Below are 18,629 nucleotides of genomic sequence, written 5' to 3' on the forward strand. Positions count from 1 at the left end.
AACATCAAGCTGCAAATAGACCAAAAAGAACACCAAATGGCTTTGGAGGACCAGAAAACAGAAGCTGAACAATGGAGACAAAGGGGTAGAGAGATTAGTGCAACCAAGAACACTGAAATCAAGGACCAGAGACAGAGCAAAGAGAAATGAAGCATATAACCTTTTGTGTGGGGGTAGGGGTGGGGGGGGCAAATGACTTGCCCAGGGTCACACAGCTATTAAGTATCAAGAGTCTGAGGCCAGATTTGAACTCAGTTCCTCCTGAATCCAGGGCCGGTGCTCTATCCACTGTGCCACCTAGCTGCCCCTAGATAACCATTCTAATGAGGACAAACCAACCTGTATCTTGCTCTTCATTGGTACTATCATATGAACCATTCAAATCTAAAGGAGGGTGGTGACAACTCCCTAGTAACCAGAAATTATTTCTTTGCTCAAGAGACCTTCATGCTCTAAGTCGAGAGCAGCTGTAAGAGGGTATGTGTGAGATTCACTAGTGGAGTGGGCTGCTTGACTTCCTACCCACCCCAAGTTCCTTTCCCAGAAGAATGGAGATGATGGTTGAAGCAACCATATAGGTTCCTGAGAAACATGGCCCCAATGGGGAAAGTTTTCTTAATTATCTATAGGGTTGGATGATTATTTTCATTATTCCTTAGCCTAATAAACTTGTTTTATTTGTTCTAGGCCTTGTTAGCTTAGTGCTTACAAAGAAACTAAAGCCATCTCAATGCAAATTAAAAACCAATCAAATCCTGATGTTCCCAAAGCCATATCTATGTGGTAACATGAACCAACTATTGGATACCACCAAAGTTGACAATGGCCCACAGGTGACATAGGGAAGGAGAGCCATAGGTAACATGTGGATGCTAGGCCAACCATACACTACCTCAAATGACAACAGTAGACCCTTTTAAAATAATTTCCATTTATATTACCTAAAGAATCACATTCAGTGCTCATCTACAAACTGCAGTTGATAGTAATAACCTAATTCAATGAGAGATTTCATTAACTGATTTGAAAACAGATACCAACAAGGTCAGTTATGTTTAATAACTTTCTTTAAAAATGGTTTTTTTACAAACCAGAAAAAGATAAGCTGAGGTTATCCTCTCTAGTGTCAACTTCATAAAACAGACAGCTAGTCAAAGTCTAGGAACTACATCCTTATTTCCCATTTTGCAAAGGAAATAAAAAGTAAAGCATAATTGCTTTTCCTCCTCCCTTTCCTCTTAGGTTAAATGATAAGAACCAGTTATTAAATTCAAGTGTCTGATTTACAGTTATCTCTATGACTGCATTCCATCTCCTCCCACTGAAACTCAAGTTCAGATTCCCAGGACACTGGTTCTTTGATGAGTGAGCCTTATCTTGCTGAGAACCTGACGCCCCCTTGCCCACCCCCAAGACACCTTCCAGCCATCTCCATGTCCTGTTACCATAATGTTGCCCCCCTCACTCCATCCCACTCCTGAATATGTGCTGCTTTCCCCATTTAGAATATAAGCACCTTAGGGACTTACTGGTTTAGCCAGTATTTAGCACAGGGCCTGGCACACAGTAATCACTTAATATTTTTTCATTTTAGCCCTATGAGAAAGAAGCAGATAAGATGGCTACGTTCTATATATATATATATAATAAGGGGGCTAAAATTCTAGCTATACTATCTAAAATCTAATGAGTGGTCACCAATAAATTATAAGCTTTAGCAAGAGTTTAGACCTTTAAACATTTATTAAGGAGATTAAGAATTTGGTAAAGAGAGAAAGACCTAGATCCATCTATCTATCTCAGGGAGCTACAGTTTTCCTGCTCTGCTCTCCACAAGAGTCCTGGCGAAAGCAAGCGAGAGAGTCCACCTCTCCCCCTCTTCCTCCCACAAGCAAATGTCACTTCCTGGAGCAGCTAGGTGGCACAGTGGATAGAGCACCAGCCCTGGAGTCAGGAGTACTTGAGTTCAAATCCGGCCTCAGACACTTAACACTTACTAGCTGTGTGACCCTGGGCAAGTCACTTAACCCTAATTGCCTCACTAAAAAAAAAAAAAAAATGTTATTTCCTGACATCAAAGAGTCGCATGTCTTGCCTTCAGAAGCCTTCTCCTCATGGCAGAGCTTTGCTACCATAAGTCTCCAGCAGGTGGCGTCATTCCAATCATTACTATATATATGTATATATATGTGTGTGTGTGTGTGTGTGTGTATAATGTCCTCCAAGCTGGGAAGAAAATAGGCCTGGCACAAGAGATTAAACCAGGGCACATCTTTAAATTTTTTTTTTAATTATGACCTTAACAATCATCAATATTAACATTTCCATATGTAAAGGACACACAAAAAAGGATTATGTATGTATGTAACTGTGAATCTATCTTGTATAGCTTGTTTTTAAAGTATACATAAACTGTGACATGTTAACAAAACCCTTATCTGTATCTTCTGAACTTGCCCCTGCTCACTTTTTTTAAAAATAAAATTTCATGATATTTTTCTTCCCCCCCCCCCATTATTTCAGAGCACATCTTTCACAACTAACTCTCTTCACGGAAGAAATCCTGATGGCATTAACAGAAATCAGTCCAAAAACTCATGTGGTTCTTACAGGACAGACCAAGACCAGTTCAATTCTTTTGCCAGAATGATTAATCAAATTTCAGTTGTAGCATCAGAAAAAGATTATTTAGGAGACCATGATGGGATCACAGAAAAAGCCTGAAAAAGATTTAGAAAACTCAGAAAGGTCTGTGGCAGTATTTGGGAGGTTATTTTTCTGAAAAAATTAAAATTACACTCAGAGATGTCCAGTGGCACTGTTAACAATCTGACTTTCAGTTTAACTTCATGAAGGTGGGTGAAATGAAATTGATTATTTTAATCTGCTATAGAAAAGCCAAGGTAAGTCATACTGAGAAAAGCCTATGCTATTACAAATTCTCTCTCCCATTAATGATTCAGATGACAATGATTCTAGGGAAATGTAGCAAAATTGAAAATACTGAGAAAGTAAGGCTGTCAGTTTCATTTTTCTTTTTCTTTCTTTTTTTTGCAGGGCAATGGGGGTTAAGTGACTTGCCCAGGGTCACACAGCTAATAAGTGTCCAGTGTCTGCGGATGGATTCGAACTCAGGTACTCCTGAATCTAGGGTGGGTGTTTTATCCACTGCGCCACCTAGCTGCCCCACAGTTTCATTTTGGAGACCAAAAGATTTCTCAAAATAGACCAAGTATGTCTCGATAATGCTAACCCACCGAGCAGTTTTCAGGTGCTTCAATTATTATCTTCCAGAAAAATACAAAAAGCATAGCTACCCCCAGACCATAAGGTCCACTGACCTACTCTTGGTAAGTTTTTCTTAACAGCTTTACAGTGGCAACTTCAGCCAGATAAGACTTCTCTCTCTTCACACTTATTAGAGGTTTTACATAGATTTTCATTAGGCTTTGCAATAATGTGCTTACTTTTTTACCTTTAAATGATGCTCTATGCTTTAAAAATAGTGGAAATGTATTTAGTCTTCCATATCTCCTTTTGCACTCTCTCTTTAAGTTATGCAAAGCAGCTGAGCACATCTATCTAAACTTAGAACTTTTCTGACTCACCTTTCCTGAAGAGCTATTAGTGTTCTGGTTTAACAGCCCACCCCATGTCAGTCTGCAAGAATAAATTAAAATGGTGGACTTTCAAAAAACATCTATTTAGCTCCTACTACATGCAATGTTCTGGTATATGCTGGGGGAGACAAATAGGACTGACCCTTCCCTCAAATAACTTACATTCTAAATGTCAACAGACAATTCAGAGAAGGTTAAGTTGAAATCAAGACTGACCACAGAAAAATAGCCTGTTGACAACATACCTAGGGTTTAAGTTCATCAATCTTTTTCCGTGCCAAGCTTTTGGTCTAGCATAGGAACTATAGCTTGTTTTATTTTTCTATCTTGTCCCTTCCGCAATAATAGACCTCAGCTTTTAAATGTTAGTTGATGCTGTTGCTTTAAAGAGTTTGCACCTAAGTCCAATAAATTTTATGACCGTAGAGATGCAGAGGGGGACTACAAATGCGACTTGAAAGAAAAATGTATTCTAATCCAGTTAAAAAAAAATACTTTAGAAAGATAGGTGAATATTAACCTGCTTAGTTTTAATCATTATTGAAAAGGTAATAGAAACAATAATAGAAAGCAGCCCTCATGAGACATTTCACGTATTCTATACCACCCATCGCTGCTATCATCTGCAGATGTATTCCTGCGGAAAGTAATATGCACTCTGGGAATTCTTCTAAGGGGGAAAGAACAGCAGTGTGCCAGGACCCCAGAAAAGGCTTGTTTGGCTTTATGGGAATTTGATTTTGTAGAGGCTGTGCAATCCCTCCATTATTATTAGTTTCTTTTAACAAATTAAGTAGGGCAAAGCAGAATAGCTTTTCTTCACCCTAGAAACAGGAGTCTTTCCAACACTCTTCATACCTTTTACAATGCTGCAGATACTTTTGAGAGAGACTCAATTACAAACACCAACTAAGAGGATGAGTACTGGGGTTTTTTAAGGCATTATTTCTCTATATTTGAGATTGTTGAATCATAAAATGTGTTTACTAGCACTAATACAAAAAATGGATATTACTGCAAATAGCCAGACTGCTAATTTTTAAAACACATGGCATCATTCAAAGGTTTTTTGTTTTTGTTAGGCAATTGGGGTTAAGTGTCTTGCCCAGGGTCACACAGCTAGTAAGTGTCAAGTGTCTGAGGCCGAATTTGAACTCAGGTCCTTCTGAATCCAGGGCCGGTGCTCTATCCACTGTGCCACCTAGCTGCCCCCAAAGGTTTTTTTAAGTGATGTGATTTCATTCAGGTTTTGCATTGGAAGCATTCGTACTCATGATAGGATAAAACAAAAGCAACAGTACCTTCAAAAGGCCATTATGATAAATGAACTAATATTCAAATTTTGTGTACAATGTAAAAATGGTAAAATATAAATCCAAATTATCATTATACAAGGTATAAAAATACTGCATCTTTAACTACTTATATATATTTACCATGAGATTACAAATTTACCCCCACACAGAACATTTGCACCCTCAAATCCCAAAATACAGAAATAGAAAGGTAGACAACAAATGCTAACTATAAACAGTACTAGCTCTGAGAAAGTTTATTAGTCATGTATAGCAATATAAAAATGGATTCAGTGCTGTTGGTCCCTTCTACTTCTCACCCAGGTCTTTATCTAGGACCTTGCAAGGCCAGGGGACAGCAATATAAAAATACAAAAAAAAAAAAAAAAAAGCTCAAAAAAGAAAGACATCACCAACGCCATAGACACTAGCTGGACAATATGGAATCAAGTTGCATCTGGCACCATCTTCAAGCAAAAAATAGGTGATGAAAGTCTAACTTAAAATTCCCCAAGTTCTCTTCTGCTACGAGGCATCTTTAAGGAGTTCCATACTAATATTTGGAAAACAGGCCTCAGAAATGATGTTGAAGCTGTGGGATAAGGTTTTAAGAAGAGCGGCGTCACTCCAATGTAGCCAGTTCCTCTATTTCATGCCGTACCTCCTTTGCATGCTCTTCAAATTCAGTTCTTTTCCGGGAGGTTTCCTTTATCTAGAACAAAGTAACAAGATATAATAGTGGTACAAAAGGCTTCAAACTCATGTCTCAGGTGCTAAATAGAAATATTTTCTAGGACTATGGGGAAGATAGTTAAATACACAGGGAAAATGCTTGATAAGAAATAAGTCTCTTTGTTCAATCAATTTTATCTTTTTTATGAAGAAACCCAGAGCATATCCCATTGCAAGAATCCTAAGCCAGCCTACCAAGAGACTGGTGGCAGGAAACATGTACTTACTATGAAGCAGAAATCTCCCTAAAACACTGAGCTGCCTTTTTGGATTGGAGGGCATTCCACTTCCTCACCATCCTGCTCTGAGGTTTCTTTATCTATCACCACTCCCTCTCCTGAATTTCTGAAATTCAATGACCATTGTCTGTCCACATTCTTGACCTCTAAAATATCTAACACTGCTCCCACCATCACCAATTCCTTATAATTCCTCTTCCTCTCTACTCATACATATTACATCAATCTAGCTCTTCTCTAAAAGCCAAGGTGAAGAAAAACACCAACATCTAACAGCTGTTTCCCAACCCTATCCTGAAGAGTTTCACAAGTACTAGCATTCTTCCCAATTTCCCATTTCTGTAAAAGGTACTAATATTCAAGTCACCCAAAATTGTCCTACATTTATCACCTTTCTTTAACTCTGCAAATTTATCACCAAGTTTTGTTGAATTATCCTTTATGATCTCCCACTTCATTAAGCAATAAAAATATTTCCAGAAACTGGATGGGGGTGAAGAGGGAAAGGAAACAGACCCCTTTTAGGGGAAGAAAAAAGAAATATATGTAGTACTTTGTTCTTTACATATTCACTTAGTCTAGGGCAATAAAAAACGTATCACATATAGGGGGTGGCTAGGTGGCACAGTGGATAAAGCACCGGCCCTGGATTCAGTAGTACCTGAGTTCAAATCTGGCCTCAGACACTTGACACTTACTAGCTGTGTGACCCTGGGCAAGTCACTTAACCCCCATTACCCCGCCCCCCCCCCCCCAAAATGTATAGCTTGGTCTGCTCTAGAAATTGAGATCTTTGTCTATTAAACTGAAAAGAAACTATTCAGGTCATCAGAATTTACTAGATTAAAAATATACCAGATCAATATAAAACCATAAATTTCTATTTTTAGACTGCTTACTTTTTCTTTTTAAAAAACCACATGATAAATACTACACATTGTTTTCAAAGCCACCCAGCTTTTTTGTGCTTCCTTCTAAGTTTTCCTGTGTTCTTTGTAGTGTACTCTTTTGTTCTTCCCTTCTCACTCCACCCTAGAGAAGACTACAATGAACATGCACATGTGTACACACACACACACACACACAGAGCATACATAAGACCATACATATTTTTCTTTGATACTTCTTTCTCTGGAGGTGGATAGCATCTTCCTTCATAGAGCCAAGTCTTTCCAGGTATTTTCTAAAAACCAACTAACCCATAATTTCTTGTAGCACAGCAGTATTCCATAACAATCATACTACAATTTGTTTAGCCATTCCCCAACTGAGGGGCATCTATCATTTTAGCCAATTTGATAGGTGTAAGATGATATCTCAAAGTTGTTGCAATTTGTACTTCTCTAATCAGTGATTTAGAACATTTTTTTCAAATGACTATCTATACTTTTGACTTCTACATCAAAAAACTTCCTGTTCTTATCCTTTGACCATTTATTAATGGGTGAATGACTCTTATTCTTTGTATATTCAAGAAATAAGACCTTTGAGACACTGAAAAATTCCCCTAATTTTCTGCTTTCCTTTTAATCTTGGCTACATTGATTTAATTTATAGTCTTGTGTGAGTGTGTGTGTATATACATACAATACATATATATGTATGTATGTTTAGATATGTGTACATTATGTGTATGTTTAATTGTAGCTTTCTGTATGGTAAGGAGAAAAAAGTACTGCAAAGAACAAAAGAAAACTTAGAAGCACAGAAAAACTGGGTAGCTTTGAATACAATATATAGTATTTATTACCTAGTTTTAAAAAAATAAACAGTGTGATAGAAATTTATGGTTTTATACTGAATCCTCTCTATGTTTTGCTACTGCTGTGTACATAGAAATGCCCTTCCCCACTTCTCCTTTTATATCCAAGTTTAAAATGAAATTTAAAAAAAATTTAATGCTGCAGTCTATTTACACCAATTATATCTCTCCCCATTGCCTTTTGGGGGACTCCCAATTATGACTACTCACAAACTGTGGTATTCTCTGAATTACATAAATATAGCAATAATAAATTTATAATTTGAATACAATCCTCTACCCTTGATTTTTAAGGACCTCCATTCTATCTGTCCAACCATATCTTTTAGAGCCCAATCTTAGGCCAAAGTTTTCACTGTCCCTAAAACTTAAATTTTCATTACTTCCTCTAAGCCACTGGACATGGTGATTTCTCCCATTCAGAATGTATTCCCCATTGCCTTCAGCAATCCAAAACACTGTATTTCCTTCAAAAGCTAGGTCAAGTAGTCTCTCCTCTTTCAAATCATTGCTCCATAATTCTACTTTCCATTTACTTTAGTATTGACCGTGAGATGTGGGAGGCACAGAAGTGCTCAGAGTGGTGTGCCTGTGTCAAAGAAGGCCACTGTGCTCTTAATGAGCAAAACAGAATTACTATAGCAAAAAAGGAAATGTGTGTCGTGCAGATCTAGAGACATCTCCATCCCAAATGTGCAAATGAACTATTTGTGTCTGACTTTTGGTAGAGCCTTCCAAGCTCTTTTTGGACTGATCACAGTCGAATACACTGTACCTTGCCCCCAACAGCATGATGTCACTGGTCCTCTTCCAGTACGGAAGGACAAACAGCAATAACTAGGACTGTGTGTGTGCTGAAATTTGATACAGACAACACAAAATGATTGAATTCAAAGTAGAGAATCACGGAATTTTAGAGCTAAAATTAACCTCTTAGAAATCAGCTAGTACAACGTCCTCATCCCAGAGAATTTCTCTAAGATTTTGTTTCTCCAATTTACTCATAGTCACAACTAGTTAGTGTTAAAGTCGGATTAGAAGTCAGATCTGGATTAGAAGTCAGAGGCTTTATAACTGTACTGTCACTTTATCAGACACCCAGGTGTCTTATTCACTAGTTTCTTAAAATGTTTATTATTTGGTTTCCCCAAGAAGATTGAAGCTCCTTAAGGACAGGGGCCGGGATCTTATAACTAACTCTACATCCTCAAGGCACAGAGTAGGTATTCAATAAATACTTATGTGTGAGTTTTTCAAAGTTGTTTAAAAAAAAAAAAGTGTTGTAGAATTGGACCCAGAGAAGCTAAATAGGGCTCACACTTAATTCTGATTTTGAGCTATACATACAATCTTGTTTTTGGCTCTTTCTTTGTCCAGTTTCAGGAACTCATTGAGTGTTAAATCTTCAATCTTCTTCTTAATGCTGATGAAGGCACAACTAGATGAGTGCTTTTTATGCTCCAACCTAGCAAATGAATACAGAATAACATCAAAAGAAAAAATCTAGATATAAAAATAAAAGTTATGTTTAGCACGTCACATTCTACAGTCCATTATTAATACTTATTCTACATAACCTGTTTCCCAAGGTCAACAAAACCAAACATTTACAGCTGCCAACCCTAATTTAAATTCAAATGCAATAAATGGTAAGTACTAAAAATGTGAAAGGTGGAGATACAAAGAGGAAAAGAAATAAAAATATTTGCCTTGGAGTATTTACAACTTAATGGGGCTGGGAGATAAAATAGGTGTACAAATAAGGAAGGAAACAGGGTAGAATGCAGGAAAGGAAAAGTAAACATTTAGACAAAATGTTATGAGAAATTTGAGGGAGAGATTATTCTCCAGTGAAGAAGTAGAGGAAATCAGAGATTGCTTCATAAAAGTGGTATCTGCCTTAAAAGGAGGTTTCCACAAGCAAAGAGTACATTCCAGGCTTGGGGGAACACCTATACAAATAAATATTAAATAGAAGTGGTCAAACTATGATAATGAACAAAGAAAAGTCCAGATATGGGTGGAATATAGAAAAAAGTATAAGGGAACTAGAGAAAATTAAGGTTGGAAACAGGTTAAAGCCAGATTGTTAGTGTTTTAAAAAAAAAAAACAGATGGAAGGATTTTTGTCTATCTTATAGAGAAAAATCTATTGAAGGGTTTTGAGCAGGTCAGTGATAAAGTCAGGCCTGTGTAGTTTACTTTTCCAACTATGGGAAAGAGAAGACAGAGATTAGAGGCAAGGATACCACAGGAATGAGAGAAAGAGGTCAACTAAGGTGTTGCAAGTAGGAATAGAGAGAAAGGAAGAGATCCAAGGGACATTGTGGAGGTAAAAATTCAATAGAACTTGAATAAATAACTCCAAAGTTTTAAACCCAGGTCATTATGAGGACTGACAAATTGGGAAGAGGGAAGATTTTAGAGGAAAGATAATTAGTTCAGTTTGAAACTTACAGAGCTGGAGATACTGATTGATGGAACCTGAAAGTAGAGATTTCTAACACCAGGGAGCTCAAGGAAGAGATTAATGCTAGAGATCTGTGTTTGGGAGTCATATGCAAAAAGATGGTAATTGAAGCCAAGAGAAAAATGAATAATGAGATAACCAAGTGAGAATATGTAGAGAGGAGATATTCCCACTCCCAAACCATCCTCAACACACACAAGAAGGAAAACCAGCAAAAATAAGCAGTCAACAGTTAAGAGGTAAGTCTGAGTTCAAATGGAAAGGGAGGAAGGGAAGGACAGGAAAGGAGAGGAGGAGGAGGAAGAGGAGCCTTTCCTAAGAAGTTTCATTCCCCTTTCCCTGATAGAATTATCTGTAGAGAGAATATACTTGAATCCATGGATTCCTGACTATAGTGGGAGAAGAAGGCCCAGGACAGAGTTTGGGGATGAGGGGAGACACCCACCCATGGTTAGTAGCTATGATCTGGATAAAGATCCAGCAAAGGAGACTAGGGAGCAACTCAATGAATGTGGGTCAAAAATAGGTCAATCTGAAAGCAAAGAAATTTAATAGCATTCTAACAAAGACAGCTTGCATACATATTTGGTACATATTTGTTTTTTTATTTATAACTTTTGAGCTCCACTTAAAGTATATAATCAGGAACATTCAATGGACACTTGGGAGAAAGAAGTAAAACCTTTCACAAGAGAAGGGGTAGAGAAAGGAAGAATTAGTCAAGGGAGAAAAAGGGCAATATTTGGAATGCAATTGGAAAGATTTATTATCAGAATAACAAAATATCCCCTGTTCAAGGATGATAAAGAAAAAGAAGTAACCAAATGCTTTATACAACTGTTTAACAAGTCCATTTAAGAAAACAGGGCTGAATGACTAATATGGAAATATGCAGAACATATTGTAAATATATAACCTCTATCTGCTTGTCATCTTGGGGAGGGGGAAGGGAAAAGGGGGAGAGAGAAAAATTTGGAACTCAAAATCTTACAAAAATGAATACTGAAAACAATCTTTACATGTAATTGGAAAATAAAATAAAAATACTTCCTCCCCGCCAAAAACCAAAAACAGGGTTGAGGTAAACATTATGAGAAAGCTACAGGTATCTATTTTCTAAGGACAACAAATAGTTATAGTAGTGGATGAGATCATCTGCTTTCCTGGGTCCTTGCATGGCTTTTAAAATTTTATTTCTCCTTCAATAGTAGTTAGGAATTTTTCACAACTAAGGCCATCAGGGGGTTGTTGGATTTCCACATTGTTGTAAATTATTGCAGTTCTTATTCCCCCCTCCCTCAACAATTTCAAATCAACTTATATAGCCTTCCTCTCTCTCCTAACCTACAAAGTTTAATCCCCAGCTGCCTAGTGGACATTGCAAAAATAGGTCAATCCCACAGACATTTTCAACTCAACTTTATCTCATCTTTCCCTCAAAACTCTTCTTAACTATCATATTATGGCTGAGGATATCACAATACTCCCAGTCACCCAGGCTTACAACCTAGGTGTCATCATGGCTTCTCACTCTCTCATCCTCCATAGCCAGTTTGTTTCCAAGTCCCATTTAAAAAAATTTGTGGGGGGGGCGGGGGGGGGGGGGGAGGGCAGGGCAGGCAGCAAGTGGGGTTAAGTGACTTGCCCAGGGTGACACAGCTAGTGTCTGAGGCTGCATTTGAACTCAGGTCCTCCAGACTATAGGGCTGGTGTTCTATGCACTTAGCCACCTAGCTGCCCCTCTATTTTACCTTTTTAACATTTCTTGTATACAACTCCTCTTTTCTGACATAGCCACCACTTTGGTGCAGCCCCACATCACCTCATACCTGGTCTACTGTAATAGCCTATTGGTTGGTCTTCCTGCTTCAAGTTTCTTCCCTCTATAATCCATCCTTCACTCAGCTGTCAAACTGATCTTTTATTTTCTTTTAATCATAAAAGTATTTTATTATTTTCTAGTTACATGTAGAGATCATTTTCAACATGTTTTTATAAGATTTTTAGTTCCAAATTTTTCTCCCTCCTTCCCTTCCCTCCCCTTCTCCAAGACAGCAAACAAACTGATGTAGATTTTATATATATATACATACACACACACACACACACACACACACAATCACATTAAACATATTTCTGTATTAGTCAGGTTGTAAAAGATGCAGAACAAAAGGGGGAAACCTGAAAAAACATAAAAAGTAGAAACAGTATGGTTCAATCTGCATCTAGATTCCATAGTTCTTTTTTCTGGATGTGGAGAGCATTTTCCATCATGAGTCCTTTGGAATCATCTTGGACCATTGTATTGCTGAGAAGAGTTAAGTCTAGGGGAATAAGCATTTATATAGCACCTACTATGTACCAAGCACCTGTGCTAAGTGCTTTACAAATATTATCTCATTTGATCCTTACAGTAATCCTGAGAGGGAATGGCTGTCATTATCCGTATTTTATGATTAAGGAAGCTGAGGCAGAGGTTAAGTTACCTGCTTAGGATCACATTGCTAGTAAATGTGTAAGGCCAGATTTGAACTCAGGTCATCATGACTGTGGGTTCAGTTCTCTATCCCCTGTACCATATAGCTGCCTAAAGGAACTATTTTGCCTTTCTTTGTATCCCCAAAATGTATACCTGTGCATACAGTAGGCTCTTAATAAATGCTTGTTGCTTTGACTTGACAAGAACCTTCTAAGTGGGCACCCTGCCTCAAGTCTCTTCCCTCTACAATGCATCCTTCACACACCTGATTAAGTGGTATTACAACACACAAGTATGATCCCATCACTGCCTCATTCAGTAAATCTCAGGGGCTTTCTATTATCTGTAGAAACAAATAAAAACCCTTCTGTTTGGCATTTAAAGCTCTTCACAACCTGACTCCAAACTACCTTTTAAGCTTTGTTTCACATTTCTCCCCTGCACACACTCTGGCCTTGCAGTTCCTTATACACACAACATTCCACCTCTTATCTCTATGCTTTTGCAGAAACTGTCCTAGAATGTACTCTACCCTCACTTCTACCTTTTATAATGCCCAGTTTCTTTCAAAGCTCAACTTGAAAACACCACCTCCTACTTGACACTTTCCTGATCCTCCAATTTCCAAAGGATCCCCCACAAACAACTACACTTTTTTTTTTTTTTGCATGGGGCAATGAGGGTTAGGTGATTTGCCCAGGGTCACACAGCTAGTGTCATGTTTGAGGCCGGGTTTGAACTCAGGTCCTCCAGAATCCAGGGCCAGTGCTTTATCCACTGCACCACCTGGCTGCCCCCAATTACATATTTTTTTTTAAATACACTTGTTGGTATAAATGCTGTCTCTCTATAGAATATAAATTCTGGGAGGCCAGGGATTGCTTTATTTTTGTTTAGTAATTCTACCCCCAGCACAGTATATTCAACATAGCAGGCATTTAAAAATGCTTGATTCTCCCCATGATAATCTTTCTCTCTCTCTCTTTTTTTTTTTTGCAGGGCAATGAGGGTTAAGTGACTTGCCCAGGGTCACACAGCTAGTTAAGTGTCAAGTGTCTGAGGCCAGACTTGAACTCAGGCCCTCCTGAATCCAGGGCTGGTACTTTATCTACTGCGCCACCTAGCTGCCCCATGATAATCTTTCATATGCTTAAAGACTGCTATCATTTCCCCACCCAACCCTGCCGATCTTTTCTAGGCTTAACATCCCATTTCTTTAATCATTTTTATACAATATGAAATAAAACATATACCATCATGCTTCTTTATATTTTATCTCATAAGACTGAAATATTTAATTTGATATGGATAGGCTCAAACTAAGATACTGCTTTGTCATGAATAAAAAGTTGTACATTTCACAAATAAAGTTATGGTGGTAACTAACGTAGTCTGAAATTGCATTCATTGTCCTGCAAAATAAAAATAATTTTTTCAAAACAAGACGTTAGATTTAAGAGTGAGAAATATAATTCTGATGCAGATCAAGGCTAGATCAGCTTGGCAAGGACTTACATAGGATCATCATCTGGTTCCCAGCCCTCTAATTCCTTGAAACAGAAGAAGCACTGGGCTAAATCAGGCTCGTTCTCACTTGGGCAGTGGATGAACCCAGCTTCAGCCATCTGCAAGAGAAAGTAGGTCAAAATGATTGGGAAACCAAATAGAAGCAGTATCTCCTCTCCTTAAGAACACAGATCAAAAAAACAACCCCAACAACAAAAACAACAACATAGGGCTCCAGAAAGGCAGGAGATCAAGAAGTAGGTAGAATAACAATTTTCTTTTTAGTTTTGGGCATACTGGTAAACTGGATCCCAAAGTATAATCTAGAGGGGTGAGGAGCTATGCCTTACCAAGTCAAGTCTAAAAAGGATGGGAAGGGAAAGGAAAGGAAAGGTAGGAATTCCTAATTCTTGGAAATACTCCAAACTGATGAAGGATCTTTGTTGGGATTTGGGGATATGAAGAATGGAAAAAGATAGTTTCAGAACATTACTCTTTCTTGGTCATGTCTAAAGGTGTCAGAGTTGAAGAATGAGAAGGTATTATCTGAGGGAAGAGTATTGGACCAAGAGTCACAAGTCTCAGGTTCTACTCTTTACTCATTGTGGGGAAATGAGGGATGGTCTCCTCTCAACAAGAGTATGGTAGTCACCATTCAAATTGCACTCCTCCAGACCTGTTTTAGGACAAAGGTCTCAAATCCCCTTCTCCCACTCCAGCAAACAAAATCATATAGTTCTAAGGAGCCCCAGCTGGTCTCAATTAGGTTCAACTGGTCTCAATTAGGTCATTAGGGTTGGGAATACTACATTCTGATTAGCTAGTCTTTACATAGATTGTAACCCTCAAGTAATCAGTTAGTGATGAAAAAGGGGCTAGGGACTAGGGGATAAAAACGGGGCCCTCGAGCCTCCATTCTGGGTCCCCACCAGCTGTACAACGGGCTGCTCATTCTCGCAAGAATGACAATAAATAACCCTTTGACACATCACCACCTGAGTTCCAGAAAATTACTGTAGGAGTCATTTTTTCCTCACACTCACCCTCTTGTTAGCTCTTTAAACTAACTCAGGCAAGGCCCCATTCCATGATGTCTTAGTGTCCTTCTTTTAATAAGAAGGATGACAATAATAATAATAATGAAAGTAATGATAGCTGGCATTTATATAGAGCCTACTATGTGCCAGGAGCTTTACAAGGATTATCTCATAGAGTTGTGGGGTTTTTTAATCATCTGGAAGAACAAAAAGCCAAGAGTAAGCCAAGGGGCAGCTAGGTGGCGAAGTGGATAGAGCACCAGCCCTGGAGTCAGGAGGACCTGAGTTCAAATCCGGCCTCAGACACTTAACGCGTACTAGCTGTGTGACCCCGGGCAAATCACTTAACCCCAATTGCCTCACTAAAAAAAAAGAAAAGAAAAGAAAAAAAAAAGAGTAAAAAGGGAAGCAATGAAAAAAAAACTGGGAAGGAAGAGGGCCTAGCAGTAACAGACTGAAGTCTATACTATTAAAAAAAAATCTAAACTATACTCAAAGCTATAATCATCTAAACAATTTGGCACTGAGTAAGAAAAAATAGTTCTGAGGAACAGATTAGGTATATAACATACAGAAACAAATGAACACAGTAACCAAATGTTTGACAAACTCAAAGATAATGGGGCACTATTTGACAAACAGTATTTTACACTGATTACCAAGATAAGTTCAAGAAAATTAATAGAGCAGGGAAAAAATTACCTGTCAGGTCTATAGATAAAGGAAGAGTTCATGATCAATCAAGAGAAAGAGAGGGGCAGCTAGGTGGCGAAGTGGATAGAGCACCGGCCCTGGATTCAGGAGTACCTGAGTTCAAATCCGGCCTCAGACACTTAACACTTACTAGCTGTGTGACCCTGGGCAAGTCACTTAACCCCAATTGCCCCTCAAAATAAAAATAAAATAAAAATAAAATTAAAAATTAAAAAAAAAGAGAAAGAGAGGTTCACAGGAGGGAAAATGGTTCATTTTGATTCCATAAAATTGAAGTTTCTGTATAGCTAACAGCTAAATTAGAAGAAAAGCAGAAAACTGGGGCAGGGGAGGATTGTAGAAGTTTCTTTGGTAAAGGTCTCATTTCTGAAAGATACAGGGAATTGAGTCAAATTTATAAGAATAAGAGTCATTCCTCAATTGATAAATGACCAAAGGACATATCCTTTGATATGATAGGCAGTTTACAAAAGAAATCAAAGCTAACAATAACCATATGGAAAAGTGCTATAAACCACTAATTAGAGAAATACAAGTAAAATCAACTCGCAGAGGCACCACCTTACACACATCAGATTGGTTAAGATAACAGAAACAGAAAATGACCAGTATATTGGTAGTTCTGTGGAAAAACAGGTATGTGGTTGGGGGAGCTGTGAACTAGTCCGACTGTTTGGGAAAATAATTCAGAACTATGCCCAAAAGGCTATTAAACTGTACATACCCTATGACCCAGAAATATCACAACTAGGACTATATCCTCAGAGATCAAAGAGGACAAGGATTCATATGTACAAAAATATTGATTATAACAGCTCTTTTTGTGGTGGCAAAGAATTGAAAAGTGAGGAGGTGCTCATCAACTGGAAAATGGCTGAACAAGTTATGGTATATGGTTGTGATGGAATACTACTGTGCTGTAGGAAATAACAAAAGGAATGGTTTCCGAAAAACCTGGAATGATATGAACTGATGCAAAGTGTGTGAGCAGAACAATCAGCAGAACAATCGACACAGTAACTGCAATATTATAAAAATAATTAACTTCGAAAGACTTGGTAATTTGGACCAACACAATGAACCACTACAATTTCAAAGGACTCATGAAGAAACCTGTTATTCACCTCTAGATAGGGAATTGATGGACTTAAGGGTACAGACTGAAGCTTGCTTTCGTCTTCTTTTTTTGATGGGGGCAGGGATAGGGACACATGGCTAATGCAGCTTTCCAGTTCTTCTGAAACCACCCCTCTTGTCACTTCTTATAGCACAACAGTATTCCATCCCATTCATCTACCACAACTTGTTCAAGCCATTCCCCAACTGATGAGCAACCCCTTCAGTTTCCAATTCTTTGCCACCACACACACAAAAAAAAAAACAACCCAAAAAACGGCTATAAATATTTTTGTACATGTGGGTCCTTTTCCTCTTCCTTTGGTCTCTGGGGGTAATAACCCCAGTTGTGATATATGTTGGAGAATGGGTGTCATGGCTGTTGGAATTACTGGGTCCCAAGAAAGGGACCAGGATGGGGTTGTTAGGCTTTGAAAAAAGAATAAGAAAGGGAGGCGGGGAGAGAAGGGTCGGGCTGTCAAGATCAAGAGGTGGGGGTGGAAAAGGAGGGAGGGAAGGGGTGGGCATGGGGGGGAGGGGGAGACGACGGGGAGAGCTAAAACCTAGGGGAGGGGGCGGAGACGGGACGGCAGGGGAGGGGGAAGAACAGCTTGAATTAACCGGCCCGGAGGGGAGCAGCTTCCCGCGTATACTGCCCATCCGTCTCACCCGCTCCGGGGTGCAGGCACAGTCCTCCGTGAAAGGCCAGTTCCGGAAGGTAGAGATGCGGGTTTCGAGCAGGTACAGCTGCCACATCGGAGGGAGCAGCAGGGAGCTCATCTCGTAGCCGGGAACACAGACCGTTTCAAACTCAGCCACCGCACAGAATGCCGGGAGTACCTGGGCTTTCTCTGGTCCCTGGCCTTCTGGGATCTGGAGGAGGAACGTCGCAGCGCATGCTGGGCATTGTAGTCCTACACACCCACCTCCATCGCCACACCCCCATTTCCATTTTCCAAAATGGCGTCGCTCCGTGATGATAATTGTGGAGCACTTGGCATTGTTTCTTGGCACATAGCAACCGCTATGTTAGCTATTATTCTTTTTAAAGTATGTTTACCAATTACATTTTAAACATTTTAATGTTTTTTAATTTCGTTAAATATTTCCCAGTTACATTAAAACATTTTTTAACATTCATTTTAAAAAATTTGCTTCAAATTCTCTCCCTCTTCCTTTGAAAAGGCAAGCAACAGGATATCGATTATATATGTCGTCATGCAATCGTATTTCCATATTATCCATGTCACAAAAGAAAACACAAACACACACAAAAGAAAAATAAAGAAAATGAAAAATATATATACTTCAGTTCTCCTGGAGACGGAATCTTTGAGATTGTCGTGGATTATTGCCTTGATCAGAGTAGCTAAATCTTTTACAATTGGTTATCATTACAATATTGCTATTACTGTGTTTATTGTTCTCCTCACTTTGGATCAGTTCATATAAGTCTTCCTAGATATTTCTGAAAGCATAGTGCTCATTATTTCTTATAGCACAATAATATTCCATCACAATCATATACTACAAATTGTTTAGCTTTCCCCAATTGAGAGGCATCCCCTCGATTTCCAATTCTTTGCCACCACAAAAAGCTGCTATAAATATTTTTGTACAGGTAGATCCTTTTCCCTTTTCTTTGAGCTCTCTGGGATA

The 18,629-nt window shown here is 38.6% G+C and overlaps 1 protein-coding gene across 1 annotated transcript; it reads right to left on the minus strand.

The window, feature by feature from the left end:
• Positions 1-2,244: 2,244 nt before the first annotated feature.
• Positions 2,245-17,818, minus strand: BIRC5 (baculoviral IAP repeat containing 5). Its single transcript, XM_044004540.1, has 4 exons — positions 17,640-17,818; positions 14,113-14,222; positions 8,996-9,113; positions 2,245-5,627 (listed from the first exon to the last, which is right to left on the minus strand). The coding sequence occupies exons 1-4, from the start codon at positions 17,748-17,750 to the stop codon at positions 5,538-5,540; spliced, it is 429 nt and encodes a 142-aa protein (XP_043860475.1). The 5' UTR covers positions 17,751-17,818; the 3' UTR covers positions 2,245-5,537.
• Between the last annotated feature and the right edge of the window lie 811 nt (positions 17,819-18,629).

This window comes from Dromiciops gliroides, chromosome 4 (assembly GCF_019393635.1).
Source record: "Dromiciops gliroides isolate mDroGli1 chromosome 4, mDroGli1.pri, whole genome shotgun sequence".
In the NCBI taxonomy this organism is placed as follows: Eukaryota; Metazoa; Chordata; class Mammalia; order Microbiotheria; family Microbiotheriidae; genus Dromiciops; species Dromiciops gliroides.

Coding starts and splice junctions, on each gene's coding strand:
- BIRC5 (XM_044004540.1), bottom strand. CDS start 17,750: ATGAGCTCCCTGCTGCTCCCTCCGATGTGGCAGCTGTACCTGCTCGAA. Junction 14,223..17,639: donor GTGCCTGCACCCCGGAGCGG/GTGAGACGGATG, acceptor TTTCTCTTGCAG/ATGGCTGAAGCTGGGTTCAT. Junction 9,114..14,112: donor GAACCAGATGATGATCCTAT/GTAAGTCCTTGC, acceptor TTCATTTGCTAG/GTTGGAGCATAAAAAGCACT.